At 39.0% G+C, this 26,581-nt stretch overlaps 1 protein-coding gene across 3 annotated transcripts in view; it reads right to left on the bottom strand.

The window, feature by feature from the left end:
* The window catches only part of SLC9A9 (solute carrier family 9 member A9), a 541,542-nt gene extending 517,775 nt beyond the window's left edge, over nucleotides 1-23,767 (bottom strand). For all 3 annotated transcript variants that reach the window (XM_036851048.1, XM_036851049.1, XM_036851050.1), the window contains exons 1-2: nucleotides 23,455-23,767; nucleotides 8,115-8,317 (exon numbers count right to left, since the gene is read on the bottom strand). In XM_036851048.1, the coding sequence (XP_036706943.1) occupies nucleotides 8,115-8,317; nucleotides 23,455-23,629 (378 nt within the window). In that variant the 5' untranslated portion in view covers nucleotides 23,630-23,767. The remainder of the gene's footprint in view (nucleotides 1-8,114; nucleotides 8,318-23,454) is intronic.
* Nucleotides 23,768-26,581: the final 2,814 nt, after the last annotated feature.

Here is a 26,581-nt window from a genome sequence, read left to right on the forward strand (position 1 = left end):
TATGATCCAGCAATCCCACTTCTGAGAATATATCCAAAGGAATTGAAATTAGGATCCTGGAGAGATAGCCACACACCCATGTTCATTGTCTCATTATTTACAATAGCCAAGACATGGAAATGACCTAAGTGTCCACTGATGGATAACTGGATTAAGAAAATGTGGTGTATATATATAGATATACGCAATTGAATTATTCGACCGTACAAAAGCAGGAAACCCTGCCATTTGTAACAACATGGATGGACCTTGAGAACATTATGCTAAGTGACATAAGATAGGGAAAGGCAACTACTGTATGATCTCACTAACTTGGAATCTAAAAAAAAAGAAAACCAACGAACTCATGGAAACAGAACAGATTGGTCGTTGCGAGACCTGAGAGATGAGGAGTGTAAAAAATGGTTGAAAGTGGTCCAAAGATACAAAGTTCCAGTTATAAGATTAATAAATCCTGGGGATATAATGTACAGCATGGTGACTATAGTTAATAACATTGTATTGTATATTCGAAAGTTGTTACGAACTTAAAAGCTCTCATCACAAAAAACTTTGTAACTACATGAGGTGATGAACGTTAACTAAACTTATTGTGATGATCATTTTGCATTTGATATATATATAGATATCTATATACCTATATAACATCATGATGTTGTACACCTTAAACTAATGTAATTTTATATGTTAATTTTATCTCAATAAAATTGGAAAAAAATTTTAATGGAATATTTAGAGTCGAGACATTTCTGAAGTCATTTCTCAGGCCAACGTTCTACAAAGAAAGTTGAACAAAGGTGGAAGAAAACAGATAAAACAAATTTAAAATGTTAGCTTTCTTTATTAACAACAGATCTCTTAACTAAGATTTACGATGGAAGTAGCTAAGTCTATCCAAACAGCCTCATGCTCTTCCAAGCTTGAGATCCCCCAGGACAGTCTCATGTGTAAGAGTCAAGACTTGTCATGACAAAGAAACATAAATCATGAATCCCTGTTCTCTACAGAATGGAGAAATAATTGATAGTGTCCTAAAAATATTTCTCCAAACCCAAAGTGCTGATTTATCGTGATGCTTGTGTCTCTCATTGTGCCTAGCACAGTTTTAGTGATTTCTTTCCTGTCTTTTCTTTATCCTCTCCAAAAGTGTCCCAGCACTAACTGCACATATTTATCTCATGGTCTAATGACTCCTTCTGATCAAGCTGTTCCTGTTACCAGAAGAGCTTGCCTATGAGCCAGAATAATCAAGCAAAAAGAAAGACTGGAAAGAACAGAAATAGTTTACAAATAAATATGTGAGAATTAAGACTCTGAACCACAAACAGTCAAAATCACCATCAGAAAATGTTGGACAGTGAGAAAAATATTAAGACACTGATGTTTTGATACTGCAAATACAAAATTATTTTTTAAAGTCATATAATTAGCTGTGGCTATAAGGACTTCCTTAAAATATCTCAAAAATATACAGTATTATCAACAGAATTGATAATAGCTTCAGTGTGACCTATTTGCCTGGTAATTCTCTTTACTGAAACAATAGACAGAACAGATTACTCAGCAGTGTAACTTACTCCAAAATAACTTTCCTTACCAAATGATAGTGTCACTTGTCACACAGGAAGTGAAGACTTGGCAAACATTTCACTGGGTAGTTTCCTTTGACTTTTCACATTACAGTCAACTGACTTGTAAATTATAGGAAGTATAAATTTAACTGTGCTGACAACTTTTTGAAAACCTACTGGGTCTGCAAGACTTTTCCAGCCAAATGGTCTGCTGACCTTTCCAACTCAATGTGGAAAAACATAATGTGTTAAATCAATGATAAATAAATTAGTGATGAGACAAATTAATTCATTCATCAGTTTTAAACTATACTTGTGATTTTCCACTACAAACCAGCTCCTTCCCTTAACTTTTAAGGTCCCCATTTCTGTCCTGCCACTCTCTGTGAACCCACAGGAGAGGGTAGCAGAATTAGCTCTTCTCTCTTCCTCCTTGTGCCCAATTGGTCCAAACTCTACAGCGTCTTCCTTCCTTGCTTCTCTTCCATCTGCCCCTTGGTTACCATTCAAGCTTAGCCTCATCTGTCTCTCTGCTTTCACTCTCTACTTTGTACACAGGAGCCTAACTATTTCTTTTCTTTTGTCAACATTGCACTCTTCCACTGACTACCAATAGAGCAGGCATTACTCAGCCTGGCATTTAAGGGATTCCGTAACCAAGATCTGCCTTTATTCCCACCCTATGTTTCATTGGTCTTCCGTACTTCAAATTATTGGAAATGTTTTTCTTTCTTGGAATACTCTCTACCCCTTTTTCTACCTCCACATCATGCTTTTACCTCTGCTTGGAATGACTCTCCTACCTTCACACACTACATATATCACCACCAGAGTTAATCAGCTATCCTTCTTTGAAATCTTTCCTGTCACCCTAACAAGAAATAATATTGCCCCCTCTGAATGTCTGTGGTATCTGACCCACTCCTTTGATAGCTGTTTGTGGTGTATTTGTTCATTTATTCATATGCTGTGTTTTCCCCAATTTACTAATAAACTCTTTGAGATCATTCTTTATTTCAGAATTGAAACGGAGGAGACTCACTCAGTTCACTTGTGTTGAAAGAATGAATGAATGAATGAATGAGTGATGGAGAAAGTTCTTTTATCTCCTGCTCTTCAAGAGCAAGGTTTAAACTTCCTATTGATATGAAATTCAGAAATGCTTCGTAGACATTTTAGTATGCCTAAACACTCTGTAACAAATTAATGTCCGTAAAGCCACTGTGTAATATAACATAGGCCCTACTCAGTTAAAACTACTTAAGGATACATTAGATCCACAGAACAGTTTGACAAACAGTGTTGGAAACATTAACTGGATAGATACAAAGCAGCACGGTCTAGTTTTATTCTCTCAGAAGGTTGTTTTGAGATCATCAGCTGCTCATAACATATAGAAAAATACTGTTTTCATACATCTTTAAGCGAAAATATTTTTTCCTTATCTGTATTGAGCATGACCAAAAGAAGCTTGGCATATGGTATTTCCTGAAATTTTTATATGTTTATAATGTGGCATAAAAGCACAGTACACTGCTGCATATATACATGCCAACAGCTCTCATATTTTCCAGTTTTATACCTTCTTATTGGAAGAAACTCAGGGAGCCATCAAGCCCAGAGCTGTTTCCAAACACATCAAGGCCTAGCCATCTCAGAAATACACGTGCTCTTACAAGTATTCCAAGAGATGATTATATAGCACAGGAATTTATTTCAGCCTCTTCAAATCCTGAAGTCAGAAATTTCATCCAAGCCCTTAAACTACATTCTTCTGAGAGTAAAACTCATTTCCTCATCCTGTAACTTTTAGAAACAAAGGCCAAATACTCCCTTAAATCTGTACCACAAAGAAAAAGGTGCCAGTGGAGCCGCACCAGTGGCTTCTGTAACACCATGGTGCTAGACCTCTTTCTGTAATTCTGACCATCCTCTTCTCTTTCCAGCACTGGTCCTCATCTCCTTCCACCCATCTCAGTGTAAGATAGCCCAGGCCTCAGTCCTTCTCTGTCCACAGGGCCACTAAAGAGCCTGTCCAATGGTGTGGGATATCATAAATCACTCAGGACTCAGAGTAAAGTGCTATGGGTCTCAGTTCTGCCTCTGACCAGTAGTGGGGCCCTGGACCCACCATGTAATTTCTCTGGATATGAATTTCTATCTATATGTACACAACCAAGATTAGATAATATCTTAGTCTCTTCAACCATTAAGTATCCAGGACACTATTCTACCAACTCCAAGATGATAACTTCCAAATAGTCTAGCTGTATACACTCCACCAAGCTCTCAGATTCTTCCATTTACTCATTCATTCATTCACAAACTATTTATTTAGCAGCAATATGCATCGGACACTGTGGTAGTCTTTGGGGATACACTGGTCAATAAAAAAGGCATGATCCCTGTCTTTGTGAAGTTTACAGTCTAGTGGACATCAAACAATGTAAGAATGATAATTAATAAGCAAGAAAATACATATAAAATTTCATATGGTGCTAAGTACTTTGAAACAAAAGAGAGGGCAGGAGAGAAAGAGAGAGAGGGGATACAGTGTGAGAAAATCACAGGGCAAGCCCTCTCTGAAGGGACGGCATTTCAAGATTCTGGGGATAAGAAGGAGGCTGACATCCAAAGAGAAGGGGTAAGACCATTTTAGGCAAAAAGAATAACGTGTAGAGGTCCAGAAGCAAGAAAAGTACTTTGTGTATAAAAGGGGCTGATAGATCTGCAGCAGTGGAGGTGAGGAGAAGAAGCAGAAAACTGGCATTTCTCTCCTCACTATATTCATCTGAACACAACACAGGACCAAAATCAGTGGTTCCCAAACTTGTCTGCACATTAGAATCACCTGGTGAAAGGGGGGAAAGAGGGGGGAGTTGAATTGAGAGATTGGGATTGACATATATATACTACTATGTATAAAATAGATAAGTAATAAGAACCTGCTGTATAAAAAATAAAAATAAAAAAAAAAGAATCACCTGGTGATCTTCTAAAAGTTCCAAAGCTCAGGTGGCACCCCAAACCAGTAAAATTACAAACTCCAGGGGTGGGACACAAGCACCAGGATTTTTTGCAGCTTCAAATGATCCCAAACTTCAGACAAGTTTGAAAATCACTGACTTAAATCAATTTTAGGGCTTAAGTTCTTCTTTGACTCATCTGTAAAATGATGGAGTTCGACTTAATGAAGTCAGGGCTCTTTCTTGCTCTAAATTAGATGATCTCTCTCCAGATGCAGATCCACAGTCATTTTCACCCATCCTCTTGCACAAATCTTCCTTCCCTCTATCCTAGGACTCCCACATTCTCCCAGCCAGACCTGAAACCTTAGAATCTTAGATTCTTCTCCTCACAGTGTTCCTATAAATCAAGCAGGTTCTGTTGATCCAAAGCGTTGATGAAGCCCTTCTTCCCTTTTCGCCTAGATAACCACTTCCTGCAGCCTCACCCTCGTCCTGCCCACATCTTTCTGAACTCAATCCTGCTGCCTATTCAAGCCACATCCACATTTCAAAGCCCTTCTCAAGTTCCACCTCCTCCAGGAAGACTCCCTAACAAGCTCAAGTATCTATGACAACTAATCCATAAAGCTTCATAATCCTCATTGTCTATATGATACAATTTAGAACTGAATTATATACTAGCATATATTATACATTGGTCTTATCTCCCCAAGGGATGTTAAATAAATGGAAAAAAACCCCACATATTTTATTAATCCCTGGCATATATTAAGCATTCAAATATTAGTAGCAGCAATGGTAGCACTGGTCTTAGAGGTAGTGCAGTGGTGATGGTGTTGGCGGTGGTATTAGAAGTGGCAGTGGAAGTAGTAGTAGAGGCAGTGACAGCAACATAAAGGGCCTTATGGCAGTCAGGTACTTTATATACATCATCTCATTTAAACATTAAAACAATCCTACAAAATAGTTCTAATCTCCCCACTTTACAAATAAGAAAGTTGGAGATTAGGAAGTTCAAGGAACTTACTAAGGATAGACGGCAGATCTATCTGGTCCTGAATTTTTTTCCCATTACTCCATGTTACCTCCCTATAAGCCTTCCAATAAATAGGCCATTTTTTGGAATTCTTTTGCATCTGACATAAATTAATTGCTCAATTGATATGAATACTTGCATGCGGTGGACAATTCCCGGTAACAAATACAGACTATGGGCATTTCATTTTTGCAGACTAACTAGGGTCCCCCAACATTGGCACTTAAGCAACAAATGTGTGTTAAGATATACTCTGGCCTTTTATAAAAAAGATCTTTTCCACTTAAAGTTGTCTAATATGGTAACTGTACCAGTGGATGCCCCTTTCTCCACCAGCAAGGAGCTGGGGGATCTACCCTGGGTACTGAGCTGCCTATTGCCAACCTGGGATGCCACGAGGAACAAATGCTAATTGTGAGTCAATAAGTCACACAATTTAGAAGTTGGTCTATAAAATACTTGAGCATTCAAGGTCAATGAAACATTTCATGTGCAGAACTCATAATCCACCCAACAGAAAAAACAAGAAGGCCCCAGAAACTTAGACATTTTCTCCATCTCTTGCCTTAATTTTTCAAAAGCAAACACTGGAGTTTGGCTGCTGATAAAAAAAGTCAATAGGTCAACAACACAGTAACAAATTTTCTGATCAGGTGTTTGTAGGCTATGCTGTTAGAGAACAAGTTGCTATAAAAAAACCAGAGATAATTATCAGCATCTTTGGGGCCGGGGGTGGTGGTCAACCTGTTTGGAGAAATAGTGCTGCTTAGAAATGCAGATAAAATAGGTAAGAGAGTGAGGAGGGAAATAATTTATGTTCCGATACTAAGCAAAGTAAAACTGAAGACAGTGTTTAAATTATGCTGCTAACAAGGTCACTTTAAAAAATTATTTCAAGATAGATAGTTTTCTATTATTCATGTAAATAGAAAGATCTCATGGAAGAGATCATCCAAAATAGAAGATCTAGAAGTTGCTCCTATTTACTTCAGAAATACATTATTTAATTTGCTTTTTCGTGCTTCACTTCACTTTACTAAGTCTGATTTAGGCTAGTATTATAATCAGTTTGACTTTCCTGAGCCCTCACCAAGTGCTAGGAGGAAGTTAATCTAGAATGTGCTAGTGGAAGATAATGTGAAAAAAAAACACTAGAAATTACTCTTCTTGAATGAAGAAAAATCCAGACCATGTATCTCCCCTCCTGTCTCAAATCTCTCGAAACGGAAAAAAAAATGTGTATTTTAAAAGAAAACTAAATTTATATGGGATAAAGTTGATAAAGTGCACTTCCATAATAGCAAGGAAGTTCTCGGCTCTAACACAAAATGATCTAGAATAAATCTCATAAGATCCTGATTCTTAGCAGGTACTTGTGTTGTTAAACACAAATTCACTTATTCCAAAGACTGATCCGCACACAAGACACCACAGAAGGTAACCTCACCTGTTTTCTGACCCAGAGTCCTGAGAGCAGAAGAAAGTTTCCCTTCTAATAACTGAAGCAATTCACGCATTTGCAATAATAAAAACATTTTTAAAAGATGAGTAACTTCACAATCTTCTTTTTTCAATCTAAGATTCCCTAACTAAACTGATGGAGTCAAGATCTCTTGAGATTGACTGTGTGTCAGTGTATAAAACAGCCAAGTGGCCAGTGTTTTGTGTGGGCAGCTAAAAGTCAGCCATTCTAGATCAAGGCTTGCAAGTGAAAATTTTTTTATTCTCCTCCATTTTCCTTTTGACTTAAGGGAGATTTAAACTGCGTAGCCAGCTGGTAATATATACAACAACACTTAAAACACACATGTGGGACTTCCCTCGTGGTGCAGCGGTTAAGAATCCGCCTGCCAGTGCAGGGGACACAGGTTCCATCCTTGGTCTGGGAAGATCCCACATGCCATGGAGCAACTAAGCCCATGCGCCACAACTACTGAGCCTGTGCTTGAGAGCCTGGGAGCCACAACGACTGAGCCCAACTACTGAGCCCAAGCACCGCAACTACTGAGCCCGTGTGCCACAACTACTGAAGTCTGCGTGCCTAGAGCCCGTGCTCTGCAATAAGAGAAGCCACTGCAAGGAGAAGCCCACGCACCACAACAAAGAGTAGCCCCCGCTCACCGCAACTAGAGGAAGCCCATGTGCAGCAACCAATGCAACCAAAAATTAAAAAAAAAAAAAAAAACCCAACGCAACCAAAAATTAAAAAAAAAAAAATGTGAAAACTTGAATCAAGTAACATGAAAGGCAGAGTCAACTTAATTACTATTATCTTTTTACCTTATGTAACTGTGGCTTGCAAAACAGTTATAATAAAAAGCATTATTTTTTGCAACTTCTAGAAAAAAAATACAGACAACTGAGCTTACAATCAGAGTATATCAAGGCATTAACCACTTAGCTAAATCGCCCCATTAGTGTGGTGTTGAAAAAGGGCATATGTAGGTGTATGGATGCATTATTTATGGTGGCTCATATATGATGCAATTATTTATACTGGAAAACAAAAATATGTGACCAGAGAGGGAGGATCCTTACCTTTTCAAGTATAGCGTTGCCTTGATGAGGACTGATGTTGTGCCGGCTTATTTCTCTCTTGTATTTATATTCATAAACTTGGTCAGTAATATTAATCAGCAGAGTTGAAGGGCTGAAGACCAGTTTTCCACAATCATACACAGTTCCACTTTCAATATCAGTTGGTGCTGTAGCATATCGTAAAATTAATCCCATTACAAGGCCTAAAATAAAGAATAAATAATTGCACTGGAGAAATGTAATCTAAAATGTTCATTACTAGATGCTTTCAAATATATGATTTGTAACTTGTATAGGTGGCAGAAGAAAGGGTCGTTGCCTGGTTTAGAAAATTGTTTACTCTTCCATAGATACCAGCTCAACAGACTGTATTGTTAAAATATTTGCGATGGACACTGTTAATACTTCTCCTTTTTTCCTTCCTAATGGACCCACAGATTTTGGAGAGAAGAGCTACCCACCTCTTCTATCCATGCAAGTACTCAAGAAAACCTTGGCTCCATGAGAGATACTGAGTAATCTAATCAGTCAGGATATGGAATTCCCCTGGAGAAAGTTTCTGGTCCACAGATCAGCACATATCTGAGACAGCCCCATCAGACTAAAAGGTTGCACTTATATACTGTGGTTAGGGGACAAGTGTTCTTATCCTCTCCCTCAGGACATGATCAAGGCAATATGTTTCTCTACTTTTTGCTGGCAGGTATCTTGTGACCTTGAGGGGATATAGTCCAAGGACACAGCCAATATACTGAGGATGGCTGGACTGAGATATAGACAGAACCCAGGTCCTGGATGGCTTCACTGAGCCCTGGATCAACCTATCCTGGAGCTACCCTAATTCTAGACTTCCTTTTATGTGACATAATACATTTTCTAATTTTTCAAACAATGTAAAATCAAGTTTCTGCTTACCTGCAGCCAAACGCATTCTAATGATACAATATTCCCTTAGCAAAGAGTTGAACTCAAGTGACAATCCTTGACTTTTTGAGTTTACAAACTCTGTGAGGATGCTCATGGTAATCTGATAAATGTGAACTCTCTTAATATTGTGGATTTATTAACAAAATCACAAAGAAACTTTAGAGGTCCACACATTCCTCAATTTAAAATTAGGATTGATGTATTTGTTTTAGGATAAATCCACAGTTCACTCTTTAAAACATCAAAGGTTTGAGGTTTTACCACTCTTTTGTAAATCTAGTCATCTAATGGCCTTTCATTTATTCAATAAAACATTTGTTGGGTGCATATTTTGTTTCAGACATTTATAGACTTAAAATAAAACTACAGTCCCAGTCCTACAGGAGCTGAAGTTTGTAAAATGAAGATCCATAAGCAAACAATTATAATACAACGTGACATGTGCTATGACAGCTGGTAAGTACCCTGTGTTATACGAGTATAGAGAGGAGACACTCCAAAGCTCTTTGAATGATACACAGCTTTAGATGAATCTTAAAAGGTCACATAAGATTTGTCCAGATGACCTGAATCAGGGAATGAGCTGGGATCCAGGCTGCACATGTGGGTGGCAGCACGTGAGTAACGGCAGAGACAGATAAACGTTCCCTAGGAATTTTGTTTGCTGACGTGTAGAATAGTTGTCAGGAAGTGGCTGCTTGGCCAGAGATTGTGTTTCCAGCTCTCTGGCATTTGGTTGGGTTCTCACCGATGGAATATAAGCAAAAGTGATGTGTGCCAGAGCACTGAAGAAGTAGGTGAGTTTTCCCCCTTCTCTTTCCCCATTTATCAGATGGATGGGGCGGAAACAAAGGCCCTATAGGTAGACAGAGTCACCACACTAAAGAAGTCTGCATCCCTGAGACACCAGGTGGGGGGAAGTCATCCACCAACCAGGAAAACATGCACTGGACTGTTACTTGAGTGAAAAGTTAACTTCACTTGTGTAGTCACTGAAATGTGAGTGGTTCTGTGTTAAGTCACTAGGATAACCTAATAATATAATGTATAAATACAGAGGAATTTAAGAAATCTGATGGATTTAGGGAATCAGCAGTGGAGCAAGAAGAGAATAGGTGGAGAGAGACAGAGACAGAGACAGAGGCAAAGAGAGAGAAAACCTCTAGACCACAGGGGCCAGGTCATAAAAAGACTCCTCTGTCATGCTAAGAAGTTTTTATTTTTAACCCAATGGTAATATAGAACTATTGAAAGATTTTAGGCAGGACAGTAAAACAGTCAGATTTTCATATAAGATCTATCACTTTGGCAGTAATGTAGAGAACTAGAGTAATAGGTGAGAATGAAAGCAGATTTCTGTCAAAAATATTTTTACCTTACTTGTTCCTGCTTCAGTATTTGGCCCACTCCCCCATAATAGTGAGAAATATTTTATCTTAACCTTTGCCAGCAAGAAAAAATAAGTGATGGGTATGTAACCACCATGAGCACTTGACCCATCACAGAACAGTGGGCAGCCTTCCATGTGCAGTGTCAAATGACTACAATAAAACTAGTCAGGACAGAGAAGGGAAGACACACCACATACACTGCACATGGTTTAGGGTGCCTGCGTAAGAACATCACTTTTCCAACACTCTGGTGGAATCCTAGGAAGGATTCGTTTTCTAAAAGTTACTTGGCAATTACCATGAATGATACTATGACCTCTGTTTTCTGCTAAGTAGAATATAAAGAAGGGAAACAAGGTACTACATGCATAGGGCTTGAATGGAGAGAACCTGTATTGATAATATCTAAAATTCCCAAAGGGTGAGCCGCGAGCCGCTTATTTTCGCAATATGCTTTCAGTGCAGTAACAAGAAGTAAACACGAAGTGTCCACCGTTTTTTCTCAAGCAGGGGAAACAAGTATTTGTCATAATAACAAGTGCTTAGTACCTGGGTTTCTGTGGTTAAATTCATACAATGCCTCAAAAGCTAAATGGCGGTGCCTGGCCCTCTGTACCATCTCTGGTTCCAGCCTTCGAGAGGCGGCACACTGGAGTAAGTGCAGTAAGCTGCTCGCTGCCAGAGGTGACCAGATGTAATAGCCATGCAAATGCACCTTGCAGATAGATCTCCCACTATGAGAAGTGTGTAGTCTGACCGATGGTATGGAATTCACTGCAGTCATGCTGAAGCCAGCCAATGACTGATCGCAGCAGGGGCACTAAGACAGGGAGATGGGACTCCTCTGAAGGGTCACCATGGCTCAGACTCCGCATCAGCTTTGCCCAACCTTTCTTAGAATTGCACCGCAGCTTAAACCTTTTCCTACGCAGCCTCCCCTCCTTCCCTCTCTCCACGGGGGTTGGTTGGGCTGCTCCAAGACCTGATAGCTGGCCCAGCATCTGCAGTCTCCCTCCCCATTTTTCCTCAAAGGAATTTTCCCCCAATAAACCTTTTGCGCAGCTAATCTCTCTCCAGCATCTGCTTCTTGGAGGACCCAAATTAACACACTAGACAGAAGGCCCTGGCCCTCCTTCTCCCCAATCCCAAGGGTTGAGAGGAATCAACATCTTGGCACAGTACGAGGGCCAGTGGGGAAGCTGCAGCCTCACCATGCACTCGGTTAACAAATGCATCCACCCATTTGTGTGCAGTAGCAGCAACGAGAAAATCCTTAATGTTGGAGGCCAGACACCTACTCCTAGAGCCTCATAATGCTTTTGACAGCCACTCAGAGCTTTAGCTGTACGCTGACACAAATGTAGAATGTTGAGTTAACTCGCTCCAGACCAGTATTGCATGAGAGCAGGTGATAGATAAAGTAGGATTGCTAGTAGGAAGAAAATGCTAATGAAAAGGGGTTATTTTTATACCGCCACAAAGATACAGGGTAAAGAGAGCATCAACCACTTGTGCACAGAAGAAGAAAAGACGGGACTGTCTACCATGACTTATGGACACAAACCAGTACTCTCTTTGGTAAGCCACGAACCAGAACCCTACCTGCCCGGGCAGAAAAGGAGGCAGCCTGTCCCAGCAAAGCAATACCACAAACACATGTGTGCATAGCCCTGGCCCCAGGTTGTATCCTCACCAGCATGACACTTTGCTGAGCTCTGTCACTTGGCCGGCTGGTGGCATTACCTTCTCCAAGCAGAAACTCTAGTCCAGATGAATCCTCTGGGTCTACAAGTTTGAGCATCTGGGCAACTAGGGTGACAGTAGTGGGAACTTGCTTTCTAGTGAACGCTGACCTTGCCCCAGAAGCACACAGACCCCCAAGACAGATCTTGGACAACAGACCTCATCCCTAAGGTCTTCACAATCCTACAAAGTCCATCTCAAGTCCCAGCTGGGGGACCTGTGCTCTGATGCAGACTGTACTCACTAAGTTCCCTAATCTTTGAGTACTTATAGTTTGCACCACACCCTTTTTGGCCCCATTTTATATAGAGATATATATCGTTCAGCACTGCTCTGTAGACTTTGGCTTTGTCACCCCTACTGGATAATGAGACTGCTTAGGGCAGAAGCTGTGCTATTCTTCATCTCTTTTTTTGTCTAGAAAAGCCAAACACTTTAGGCAGTTATAACTCAACTTTCTCCAAGTCCACAAACTCCCTTGGATTCAAGAAGAAAAGGATCCTCTGAGTTTATGTAGTTAGTCAGTGACATTTTAAAATGTCACATGTAAGGAGCATCACGCCAAATGTTGTGATGTCCCTGTCCTTACAGAGCTTGCAATACAACTCTCACAGCAGATGCCTGACATACAGTTGACATGGTGATGTCTGTGGGAGAGGAAAGGAGGGAGGACGGAGGAAGGAAGGAGGAAAGAGCCTCACAAGCACTCAGAATGCGAACCATTTAGAAATATGAGCCTCCGCTTTCTGGACTGGCTCTCCATTCTCCACATTGAAAATATGAGAAAACCCCACTCCCTTCCTCCCTCCTTCTCCTTTCATGCTACAGACATGGAAGGCATTGCTCTAGGACTTGTGGGAGTTATAAAAATGAATAAAATATGGCCCTGATCATAAAATATTAAAATATTTAAATCCTACCAGGCCTCTTCCTTCCACCCAATCCTGTGATCCTGATTTCCAGTGAGAATAAGGTACAAGGGTTTCCTAAGTGTCTTCTTATATTAAGCCTGCATTTCATAACCGGTTCCCCTGCATCTTATTTAGTCATTCTACATGATGCTGAAATGTTATCCTAAAGAGAATTTTCTCAGAGGAATATAGATGGGGATTTACTTTTAGATATAATGATCATATTTATATGTAATGAAATGGATAACAGGATGGTTTTTAAAACACAACATGTTGAAATCTCTTTGGCTATGTTCAGACCAATGATTGTGTTCACACACTATCACACACACTGCCACGCCACATAGCACACTCCAGCGGGCTCCTTTCAGATTCTCTTCCTGTAGGAGTCACACAAAGCAACAAGCCCAACTATATACATGCGTCTAATCAGACTATCACACAGGTATATTTAAATGCCACATGACATTGGAGAGAATTTAGGAGCCTCAAGAAAATGTAGTTAATACATGAAGATTGAAGAACTGAGTTTTGTAGTTCTTTCACTCTCTATGCACGGAGTGGCTACCAAGAATAATCTAAATAAATGAGGTATTGTCTCTTACTGAAAAAACAAGATAAATCCTTAAGCTACGTAATATGATATTTCAACTTAATAAGGGTATCAGACACTGCTGATTGGCAACTCAGCATCTATCCCCCTCTTTTTCCCAACAAAACCCTGATTTGTTTGGCTAACCATCCCTCCTCACATGTGCTCAGGGTAAGCTGACCTCTCTCTCAGGTCCAAGGGTGTTTCTATTCCCCTTGCTGATAATTGGTACTAGAAGGCATGTAACTCTATTCCTGTCAATAAAATGTGAAGAGAAGCTTGCTAGGAGGCTTCTAAGAAAAGTTTTGACATCCTAAAAGAGGGGCAGAGGAGAGATGAGCTCTCTTCTTCCTCAGGCTATTATTGTGCCTGGTCAGGACACCAGGAACTGCCATGCCCACCTTGCTCCCAGCCTGGCATTGAAGTCAGCACTGGGAATGGCAGAGCAGAGAAAATGAAAAAAACCTGCATCCTTGAAAACAATAGCAGTTGCTGAATCAGCCAGCCCTGAAGACTACTCTTCTCTAGACTTCTAGTTATGGGAGATAATTAATTGCCATACTGCTTAAGTCTGTTTGAGTTAGGGTTCCTGTGACTAGCAGTTGAACACATCCTAACAGATACAGTTTTTTTTTTAACAAGTGAATGTACAAAGTCCCAAAGAACCCTAAAGGAGAGATCAACTAACTCCACCCCCTAAAGTGTTAAGGAAGGCTTCGCAGAGGAGCTCCTTAAGGATGCACAGGATTTGCAAGGGAGAGAAGAGGGCGTGGACTTTATAGGGAGAAGCACATGGAAATCAATAAGTGGGGTGCTAATCGGGAACATCGAGCAGTTTGGGTGGCCCACTAGGGCACCTGAGATCAAGGACCCCCGTGCAGCTGAGAAAAAGAGGGTGTTCAAGAGGGAGAGATGGTTGCCAAGAAGATCCTGAGGAAGAACAGAGTGAGTTCCTTTTGGAGAGGCAGATTTGTTCTGTTTCAGGGCAGAGGAAAGAGCGTTTGGAGAAAATTATCCGAAGAGAGAAAAGAGAATTGAGATACAGTGGGAACATGGAGAGGAAGTTAACATCAGAAATAGTGTCTATTTATGTGAAAAATAATTTAGCAAAGGAATTTGAGTAGAGGAATTTCAAGATGACAGGAATAAAATAAAGCCAAGGAAGAGTGTTCTTTACCACTCTTAAGACTTTTTATAGTGGGAGACTCTTTAAGGCAGGGAATCTAAGATGTTATTTCAGTCACTCAGATTAAAAAAATATGAACTAGGGATCCAAATGTGGAAATGAAGAAGGAAAGGGTGTGATAAATATTCTAAGGAAGCCAAATCAGTGGACACCATTTAACTGTAAGATAGTATTCACAAATATTAGACATTACGTGTTATGGCTACAATTTTTAACTGTTTACTTGATATTTATCCACCTCTACCATCTTATCAAAGCCTTTGTCAGAACACTGATTTAGAGGGGATGATATGGGTTTGAGTTTCAAATGCTAAATGCATTCCCTAACATTTTCCTTTAGCAGTTTAGTTTTACACTGAGATTAGTCAGGGATAGAACCAAAAGTAAAAATATACAATGCCTTCTGGCTATTTAGGACTTTTGTTCTCTCTCTGCCCTCCCACCAACCTTCTAAATTCAAAGGACTAAGGGAAAGTGTGGGTGTTGTTAAAAGGGACATAATTTATTGCTTTGTGCTGGCTCACTATCAACTTGCTTTGCTGAAGAAAAGTATCCCATAAAGATTTCAGAATAGGTCTGTCTTGCGGGGCATCTGCCCGCAAGAGTATCCCATGATATTCCAAGGTGGAAAGTGGTCCATGAAGCTGTTCCACCTTGGGATGCTTCATCCATTTAAAGTTCTATCTTCTCACAGGTTAGAGTCATATGCGAAATGACAGAGTCCCAACCATGAGATCTTCCACCATGGTAGGCTGCCCGATGTGCACATCCATCCTTGGTGCATACCAGACAACACACACATGCACACACTCGTGCACACAACACACACAAACACACACATTTCACAGCACTCCGGGATTCCTAACATAGCACTATAGGTAACTTTTCTCTAGAAACTATCTCAGCCACAGCTTATATGTAGCTAATACCCTTCCTTGAAATCATCTTAGGAAGTTTACAAAAGAAATATAGAGATATCTACCTAGATAAATACTGACTAAAACAAAATGATTTCTTTTATAATGTTTACACACAGAACAGTCTATTTTTCCTCAAACCAGAGGTGGAAATGTCACAAAGTATTCTAGATAGTGATAGAGGAAGGGACTCTCCAATACATGGAGATTGTCTCCCAAACTCTCTCTTCATCACAGCAGGGTAATGAAGTGAGAAAGAAAAAAGATAGGAGAAAAGAAAGGAGACAAAACTAGAAACTGCATGTTTCATTTTCCTAGTGGAGTAGTTCTCAGCCTTTAGTGCATCAGAAACCTCTGGAAGTTTCATTAAAACGCTGCTTTGCTGGACTCCAAGTTTTTGACTTAATAAGGCTGGGTTGAGGGCCACATATACCCATTTCTAACAAGTTTTCAGGTGATGCTGCTTCTGCTGCTTCTGGAACCCTACTGTGAGAAGCACTGTCTTGTAAGACAGCAGTTTCTACCAATACGACTACCGTCACAGTCACAGAACTCCATCAAAATCCACGTCACCTCAGGTTCATGCACACAGGTTTCATCAAGCTTGGAGAGCCCAGAGGTATAAGTAATTTTATCTTCAGTCTCTTCCAAAAATTTAATTCCATTAAACTAAGATTAGATGAAAGCCTAGTTTTGCACACTCCACATGAATAAGGCATTTGCAGTTCCTTCCCCACCCATTCTGACAACCACAGGCATTTAAAACCAGAATCACTGTGACCTTGCAACACCGCCTTCTCTGATGCTGGGGCAGGTGTTTCCGGGTCAGCCCCATCACTCTCACTGGGACATTTCAACCCAGCTGCTTGGCATGGATGTGCTTTCACAATATTGCTCCCATTGTCTTTCCCATGCTGGGCTTTTTGCTATGGACAGTATAATGTTTCTGAGGCCTCAAGGTAAAAAGAAAACTTAACGACCCACCTCCCTTTCCCAACCTCTCCTCACTCCTGACTTCCTGGGAGAGCTAAATACCAACAGCAGACTTTGATGAGAGGACAACTGTGGCCAGAATTTGAGAGCACCAGCTTCCAAAAATGGTGTTTCTCCCAATTATTGTGGGCAGCCTTGGCCATAGTTGTAAATTTTTTGAGTTTCTGTTTCCTTGTGTACAAACTGAAGATCCTCAGGCCTATTCTGCATGGATATGGTGATGATTAGCCATGAGGGTTAGTATGTAGTTAGATCTTTCAATCTCTGTCTTTCTTTTATAAACTTTCTAAAGTACTATCACCTGGCACAAAATAGACATTTATTAAGTAACAGCAATGCTTCTAGGGCTAAATGTGTGACACAGGTGAAAGAATATGGGTTTTATGATCATGGGTTTGAAGTTCAGCCCTGGTGGTTACCAGGAAGTCACTTTATGTCTCTGAGTGTTGGTTTCATCATCTGTAACATAAAAATGACAATACCTCCCCCGTGCAACACACACATGCACACACAAACACACCCATGTTTGTGATACCCAGTGGCATTATGGAGCCAAACTGCCAAGGTATGAGACCCAGCTTAGGTATCTAGTACATGTGTGACCTTAAGCAGGTTACTTAATTTTTGGTGCCTCAGTTTCCCCACATAAAAAATGGTTGTTGTGAGGATTAAATGAGTTAATATATGTAAAGTGCTTATGACAGCATAATTCACACTGTAAATGCTATTTGTGTTAGCTATTTTCATTATTGTTACTTGTTATATTGTTATTTTTATTATGTTACTTTGACATCATAAATATTTAACAAATATTAGTTTATCATGTTCCCACTTGCCTAACCATTTAGACTATATATAATATCTCCATAAACAGTTTAAATCAAAAATTCATTTTCTTGATGTGCACACTCATTAGCCTTTAGCGTCTGAGATGGGATCCTTTGAGGCAACACAGTAGTTTGCTCTACGGCCTTCCTCTGTAGCTCCTTAGTGATTCAGAAGCACAGCAGAATATATAGGAGGTTATTTTCTTAAAATCAACTTTTAAAAACCTACACAGAGCAATACGTCTTTGATTTTTTCCACTTTTTCAAACTTTCTTTGGCTAACACTTTACAGCATGGAAAACCTTGCCCTGATCTCCGAAACTTCTTAAAACCAACTTTTTTCCCCCAAGAGGGAAAGCAAGTTTAATTCATTAGGTTCTTAACCCTAATTACCTTTCCTGCAGATCCCTTCAAATTAAACCAGAGCCACTCTGGTTTTCATATGACACGCATCCACAGATCTCCAAATCCACAGCCAGACCTCACTGTTCTGATGGTATAACTTTCTCTCTTTGCCTTTCTAACAGGAATTCAACAGGATTTACTGAGCATTCCGTATAAAATCAGAGCAGGACTGGAAGAACTAAGAATGGTAAAATAACACTAATTAAAATCCCATCTGGGAGAAAGACTCGGATGTCATTATAGGCTGGTAGCGTTCTGGGAAAAAAAGCGATTGGTTTGAGTTGGAGCGGCTGAGAGTTGCCTGATGGCTAATGTCAGTCTTGGCCTGAATTTTGAAGGACTTTTGCAGCTGGAAGGAAGGTTAGTGAAATCTATTTCATTTCTTCCTCATTTTATAGATAAGAAAACTAGGGCTAGAGATTAAATCACTTGCCCAAAGTAATGCATCTAGCTACTGAAAAAAAAGAAAATCATAAGGATTTAAAAACCCAAATCCCCAAGAGAGCATCCAATGCTTTCTCCATAAAGCATGCTATGTTTGAATAAGTAAAAAGCCTCAGAAGGGCCTTCCAGGCAGGGAGAAGGGTGTGAAGTGGCAGTCAACATCTCTTATGGGCCTGGCAGTCAAGGAGGCAGGGCTGGACTGAAGCAGAGTAAAATGCATCAGTAGGGGAGAGCAACACCATGTCCACCAACCCAATTTTATCCTGAGGAACCTCCAAGCAGTGCTAGGATAAAATTAATGCCTTATGATTTTTTAAGAAAAATAGCTTTTAAAACCTTAGTGCTTGACTATGTAACTATGTTTTCTTTAAATCTTGAAAAACAGGCTGTTGAGTGAACTCAATTGGCCTTACTAAACTGCTAAATATATTCTTAGAGGATCAGACATAGTTTAATACGTTAATATGATATAGTCTAATGAATTCAAAATCTAAACTTTGTGGCTTAAAATTTCTCTTCAGCCCACTAAACAGTGAGCAAGATTTCCCCTTGTATTTGGAGACTGTCCCTTATATTTTAAGGCTGTGAAATCAAAGGTAGAATTCTAAGGGATTTAAATTGTTTTGTCCCTAAACTCAGATCCCAACCCTCAAATGCATGGCATTATGAATATCCTACAAAGTAAGGGAGCTCCCAGTGATGTGTAATGGAATTGTTAATGCTATCAGGGAACAAGGAGCAATTTTTCTCTTACGAACAACGAGCAATGGATACAGGGCCCTAAGCGAGCAGCGCTAAGTGCACCATCTGTTGCCAGTCAATATTTTGACCATTAATAGTCTCTTAAGCTTTTAGTCCAATTTAAATGAATATCATCATGGCTTATACTTTAGGCCAGTTATGGATTCTAATCCTTTGATTTTGAAATAATGAGAGCTGTAGAATGTCATGAGACACAATTACCAACCACTGTTCCTGGTGAAGCAAAAATATTGTTAAAATGCTGCCACTAATTTTTAAAAGCATCCTAGGACGCTTGATACCAAGAAAGATAGATTATTTGTATCTGGAGTATCAGAATTATCTCCAATGAACTCCAGAGTCAAACCAAACACCACCCATGATTTTCTTGGCCTCTACAATACTTCATATAAGGTTAACAACTTGGAAATTGTTCCTATAACAATAACTATAAAAGAGCAGTTAAATGTTCTGTTTGATCACTTTTCTCCTCACTTTTATTTAATTGCTCATTTCCTAAGACCCTGCTCCCTAAAATTTTTTAATTGGATTTCCCCATATACAGATAAAATGCATCAACATCTAGTGTGTCTTCTAAAGGATAACTGACACATATCGGCGGAATAGTGACAGAAAGGCAAAAGGCTGGCTGGGCTGAAACAGGAAATCCAGTGCCTTAGAAAAATATTTATGGTTCTGATACAGAGGAAAATGAAACGTTATACAAATAGTTGACGAGAGTAAGAGCAGTAGTCAGTCCAGTAGCGGAACTGTTAGTCAAATTCATTGATAAGCGTCAGGTACAGGACCAAGCAATTTTAGAAGGTGTTTCATTACAAGCATATCTGTCTGTAAGATGGAGATGACTGAAGTACAGTTTACTTTCAAGTGTTCATCTCCTTTAAGATAAAAAAAAACTTTTAAAAGATCAACGTGAACCATAGTTTTGTTTCTTTTCTTCCCCACTGATTATCACCAGGCCCCTGGCAGAACTCTCGCAAGAGCCACGGCTTCCATCCTCTGGCGATGAAGGCCTTTATTTGGTCTTACTCTGAAATTTCATTCTTTTGGACTTTCTGGAAAAGAGAATCTATCTGACTAATCTTGAAAGCATAAACAATATGAGGATGCATCTGGATCTCACAGATACATCTTCTCTCTACGACAATCATTGAAAGAATTTATTTATTTTAAAATATCTTCAGCATCTCTTAATAGAGATAGATAGATAGTCCAGCTTGGTGGCTAATTACATGACCTTCATATCTCTAAGTCTTCATTTCCTTACCTGTGAGATGAGGATGCTGGACTTACAATCTCTGACTCCTTCCCAATATATGAATTTCAAATTCAGTTATAGCTACTGGGAGATTCATTCACTTGGCATCTCCCTTCCCCTCACCATGCTAGTGGGAACCTGCTGTATAGCGCAGGGAGCTCAGCTCGGTGCTCTGTGCTGACCTAGATGAGTGGGTTGGGGAGAGGTGGGAGGGAGGTCCAAGAGGGAGGGGATATATGTATACATATAGCTGATTCACTTCGTTGTACAGCAGAAAGTAACACAACATTGTAAAGCAATTATACTCCAATAAAACAACAAAAAAAGGTTTATCTGAATGTCCCATCTTATTTCTCTGTTGTCATTTCAGACGATTTTATTACATCACTGACAGAAAGTCCCTAATAAATATTTCAGACATAACATTTAGATCATCCCTGAAGAAGAAATATGAGATGTCACCAGTGCTATCCATATGGACTATTTTCAGAGATTATCAGTGAGAACTCTTTTGAGATGAACATGAACCTTATTAGACATGTGGATGAGTAAAATCACATGGACGCCGCCATGAGTGGCTATTCAGTTTGGGGGAAGTTCACTTCTTTGAGATTTAGTTTCTTCCTCTGTATAATGAGGTGGTTAGAGAAAATAACCTTTAAGATCTCCTTAAATTCCAACAATTATAATTCTATGCCAATAAAAAAAAACTAAACAACACTAAAATAAAAGTCTTTTCACTGATTTATACAGTTCAAGATAACTCAAGGATACTAAAAATTCTAGTAATGGGATAGTTATACGTATATATGGATGTCTCCATAATTTTTATAATCCTTAGACATTGCAGTGTTTCAGAACTTGCTTTCAATAACTCCCATATAAAAAATTTATAAAAGAAGGACAGAAATCAGACATCTCAACTTAATCCCACACAAACCTTAAGCTTAAACTGCCTTAAGAATAGCAATTTAGAGAAACGCTATCTCAACTATTGCTCAATGTGCTAATTTTTTTTTTCTTCTTTATTGAAGTATAGTCGATTTACAATATTGCATTAGTTTCAGGTGTACAGCAAAGTGATTTGGTTTTACATATATATACATACACACACACACACACACATATATGTATATATAAAACCAAATCTTTTAAAAATTCTTTTCCAGTATAGTTTATTACAAGATATTGAATATAGTTCCCTGTGCTATACAGTAAATGTGCTAATATTTTATGACTTCAACCACAACTTAAAAGTATTTCATGCAGTTTTTAAGGATTCAAGTTAATCTGGGAATTTTCATGTTAAAAAGTAAAAGTTACATTTATGTGTTGTGAGTACAAAGTATGTCTGAATTTTAATAGGTCACCAAAATTTAATCAAAAGTTTTACAAAACAGTATCTCCATCATAGATAAGCTGAAATTGGTAAATGAGTCATAGTTCAATCAAATTCAGGGCTATGAAGAAATCTTTCCCTCTAATAAAGGTTTATAATTTTAAAACCAGTGTTGTTTTGCTAAACTATATATAGCCCTTTAATTTAATGCCAAGAATTACATTGTTTCTGGCTTCTCAGATTACATCCTATATCCTCTTTGATTATTTATTAGAAGAGAGTCAGTAGAAAGCCTGGTCCACTGATGGTGGAGAAGGGCAGTGACTGGCGCCAAGGGCTTTACATCTGGTGGTGCCACTTCCCTTCTCTTTGACTATTTCTCTTTAACCTGATTGTAAGTTTTTCCCCTCAAATGAGAGTTTTGTTATGTGTTTTAAGTCCCTCAATGGAAAGGAACTTAACTGTGCTCTGAATGGACCAGCACATCAGCTTCCTGAAAGAAATTACACTGCTTAGCCTAAAACTTCTGCCTTCTAGCTCAAGTATCTCACAGTGGGATCCAGTTAAGGCATCCGATTTCTTATGGTCTCAAATCATGACTGTACTTTGTTATCATCAGGACATCATATGGTTAGCATATAAAATGTGCACTGATCCTGTTCCTTGAACCTCAGGGGTATAAAAGGCTTTAGGACTTCCAAAAGAAGGGAAGTGAAATATAAAAGTATATTCTTTACTAGGACTTATAACAATGCCTCAGCTGTTTCCATTGTGTTCAAAGTTCCTATCCATTATCAGGCTAAGAGTGGTAAAGCAAACTATTTCATAAATCAGATCAGTTTTAAAACTACCAGTGTCTTACACTTTACTTTAAAAGATGCGAGTACAGACTGGATAATCTCTGTCACATTTTATTAAGCTTTCTGAAAGGAATGATGTGGTAAGTTGCACAGAAAGAGCAATACCTTGGGAGTTTAAAAGGTTAAATTCTTTTCCACACCTTGTCCCTCCCTCCAAAAAAGAAGGTACATAGTAAATCATACTAATAATAACAATAATTATAAACTAGAAATTATGAAATCGGGCTAAGAAATGAAGAGCACTGCATAAAGAAACTTGTGTATTATAAGAAAATAAAACATGCTCATATAATTAAAATCGATTTGAACAAAATTACTCCAATAGTAGGGGTGGAATACATACGTTTCTTCAAGTTTTCTTCTTGAAACTAGCTGATGTAAGAGGATTTACTCAATACATGTTTAAGTGATGTTATTTCTAGGACTCATCAGCCCCTCCAGTGAAAGAAGGCTGCTCTCTGTGACTTCCCAATATCTATCATTACAAAAACAAACAGCTAGCCCTGTTTGTCTCCCCACATGACAATGGACCTGCATCTGTCAACAGACTCGCATTATGTGCCGCGTGAGAACATGACTGTGACATTTACTCTTGTGACAAGGCAAATTTTGGCAGCTCATCTGGATAGAGATGAGCATTCATTATGCTGCAGCACCTTTCATCAAGCTAATGACATTTCAATCAGCACGTTTTCTCCAGTTTCGGTACTTTGATCTGAGCACACAAGTCTCTAATTACGCCCAAGCAACAAGTTTCACATCAATCCTACAGTTTCTGCACTCACCGTACACCATCGCTCCTCCGGTTTCATGCAAGAAGCGAAATCGATGATTTTTAAATAACCAGATTGTCAAAATGGTAAGGATGAGCAAAAAATTAAAGACAAGCAGCTCCACTGCTCCCTGATGTTGAAACTGATATTCGTCCCTCTCTGACATGAACCTTTGCTGTCTCTCCATTTTCCAGTCTACTCGGGATTCCTTAGATAAAAACCTGGATAAGGACTGTTTTATCAAGGTTTGCCTAAGACGGTCTGGCTGCCTGAGGATTTCAGGATAACACTGCCACTTAAGTTGCTACTTCATGAGCATTCTGCCTTGGCTTAGTATTCAGATGGCTTCTAGTTACAACTTCCTGTTTCTCTCTTAAAGCAGCCTCGTCTCTTTTCAAACTCCAGAGTGTGGTTTCATCATCGACTCTTACTGTCTTTAAATGATTCATTCCACGAAATTAACTTTCATATCGGACAAACCTGCTATCAGTCATTCTGAGATCTTGAGTCATGATCTTATCGTTTAGAACAAGTCTTCTTAAGCCGCGTAAGAGGTGAATTGTAGATTAATAATAAAGCAGATCACCTTACATCACCAACACTTTCTAAATTCAAAAAGCCAATTCCTGAATCATAACCTCACTCACATGTGAGATTTTTCCTTTCCAACCAAAGCCTAGCAATGTGATGGGGACAGACTGAAAATGATTTCACAAGGATTTTTTTTTTAAGTTTAGAAGTAAGAAATAATTTTTTATATGACTGTCTCTCTCTCTGGTTTTATATAACTGGTAGTCACAAGAGCAGCATTTAAACGCTGAATCAATTGCTTTTCTTTTAACAAGAATAAATGAAAGCACAAGACAAAAAGAATTTTGTCCTATCTCTACAGCTGTGTGCTGTTTTTATATGTTCAGTCAAAAAAGAAAAGAAACTAAACACGTGTCTTTGAAGGAAGAAACCATACAGCCATTCCCAGTAATGCCACATTTGTGGATTTCTCTTTGTAAAGCTCCTGGTCCAGACATTCAGGATCCACAGAATCTGCCACGGATCACAAATCTCCTCTGTCCTATATGCAAAACAATGTGGTTCACTGAGGAATAGTCTGCCACCAACAATGAAGTTTCCAGAATTCCAGGGCACAGACAGTGATGATTCTTCAGATCATCTTGCATGTGGCAGGTTAGTTCTGTTTGAATTAATATTCTTATGCTTTTTGAAAAAGATCAAGATAACACTACCATAGGCTCTGCTGTTTTCTTAGTAATTGTTGTGATTCGTTTGCCTTATTGGTCTTATGATACAATTAGATACAGGGTTAAGTGAGGTTCTTCATCATTTCATGATATTATTATAACTCAGGGGTTGGAATAATCATCTAGTATCCCCATACTTGACGGAATTAGTATTCAATTTATATGGTGTAAGTGATTCATTGAGTAGGATGAGTCCAAATAGAGCCTTAGAATATCTTGTCACCAAAAGCTAGAGGTCAAACACACAGTATATTGGGGGCTAAACTAGCTCCTCAATAACAGTTTTACCCACAGAGAAAGTCTATCAACCACTTAATACAAAACTCTGCTGTTTCAGCTTCTTTGCCTTCTGCAACTTTTGAAGCTGATTTCCTGAGTTTAACTCAGCAGGGGGTATTTATGTGGGCTGCAGATGTTCTTTTAACACACTACCCTTTTTGGCAGACATATCCGTGATGACTAATATTCAAACTGTTTTGAAATCTGTCAGATAATGCTTGCAAGCATTTCATGAAGCTTTGCTAGCAGGTTCTACCTTTACAATTTTGCAACCCCTCAGGTTTAGTCTCGAGTTGTTAGATTTACAAGATAACCCAAATTCAAAACGTGGCAATTTCCTATCTTTTTTTTTCTTTTTCTTTTCAGTCATCACTTAATTACTTTGGTTTCCTTTTAATAATGATGATTATTCCATCTGGCTAGAATAAACTTTCTCTGGTTGTCTTATTACGACATCCAATTTTACTCTCTTACCCAATGAAGCAACTCAGTGACAGGATTAAAGGCCTATGGAATGTTTTCATTGGTTAAAAATCCTAAACTTGATGTCAACATATGAAAAAAGGTATATTTCACATAAAAATATCAGACACATGGTTTCTCTAGAAAAAAACTGGTAAGACCTGGCACACTGGACCTTCCTTCCCATGTGGCCACAACCTGTTAAGGCTGAGGGGTTTCCTGTTTGCCACAAGTCCCATTCATTCTATTTCACTCATTTATGTTCCCTGCATGACCCCTACTGTCATTTGAACATGTGGCCCCTGGTTCATTCCAGGAATGGAATACATTCACTATTCCATTGTCCAATCCTGATACTGTTTAACATTAGGATGGAAAGCTGAAAAGAAAAGGGGGCTTAGGAAACTTTTCCAATTCTTCCATTCAGAAAAGTATTTCAATTCCTCCTATCTTGTGTTTTCTTCTCAGAATATCATTTAATATTCTTATGTACCAAGAAAAATAAGAAAATGAAGAAGCACATATTACTTCGGAATCTACTATGAGCCAGGAAGTATGCTGGGAAATTTAATTTAATGTAATAGTCATAAAAACCCTATGTGTGAGGCACTTAAGGCTCAGAGAGGGTTGGTAATATATCCAAGGTTGCACAGCCAGTAGGGGTTAAATTTACACACAGGGTTTAGTGGCGTTAAGATGGCATTTTAGCTGGGGTGATCAATTCACCTTGCCTTGTTAGAGACTTTCGTGGTTTTAGGACTGAAAGTCCTGTATCCCAGGAAACTCCTCAGTCACAGGCAAACCAGCACAACTGGTCACCCTAATAGCCAAGGTTCCCCAAATTTACAAATCCTGTACTATCAAAAATGACTGCTCTTTATGAGATTCCTGAGGGAGATATTCACAAGAAGAATATCAATTAAAAATTAAGGCAGTATTTTATTAGCTGGTGACATAAACCTTAGTACTAGGTCTCTGACCAAGTTGGGATCTCAAAACTTAAATACAAAACTTAAATACTCCCAAAGAAGAATTCTTGATTGTCCCTTAATTCAGATCTTAACACCTATTGGCCACTGAGTCAAAGGTTCTTGCTGCAAGATGCAACATGCCAGTAAGAGGAAGGAAGTAAAGAGAAA

The sequence above is a fragment of the Balaenoptera musculus genome, chromosome 4, assembly GCF_009873245.2.
Source record: "Balaenoptera musculus isolate JJ_BM4_2016_0621 chromosome 4, mBalMus1.pri.v3, whole genome shotgun sequence".
NCBI lineage: Eukaryota > Metazoa > Chordata > Mammalia > Artiodactyla > Balaenopteridae > Balaenoptera > Balaenoptera musculus.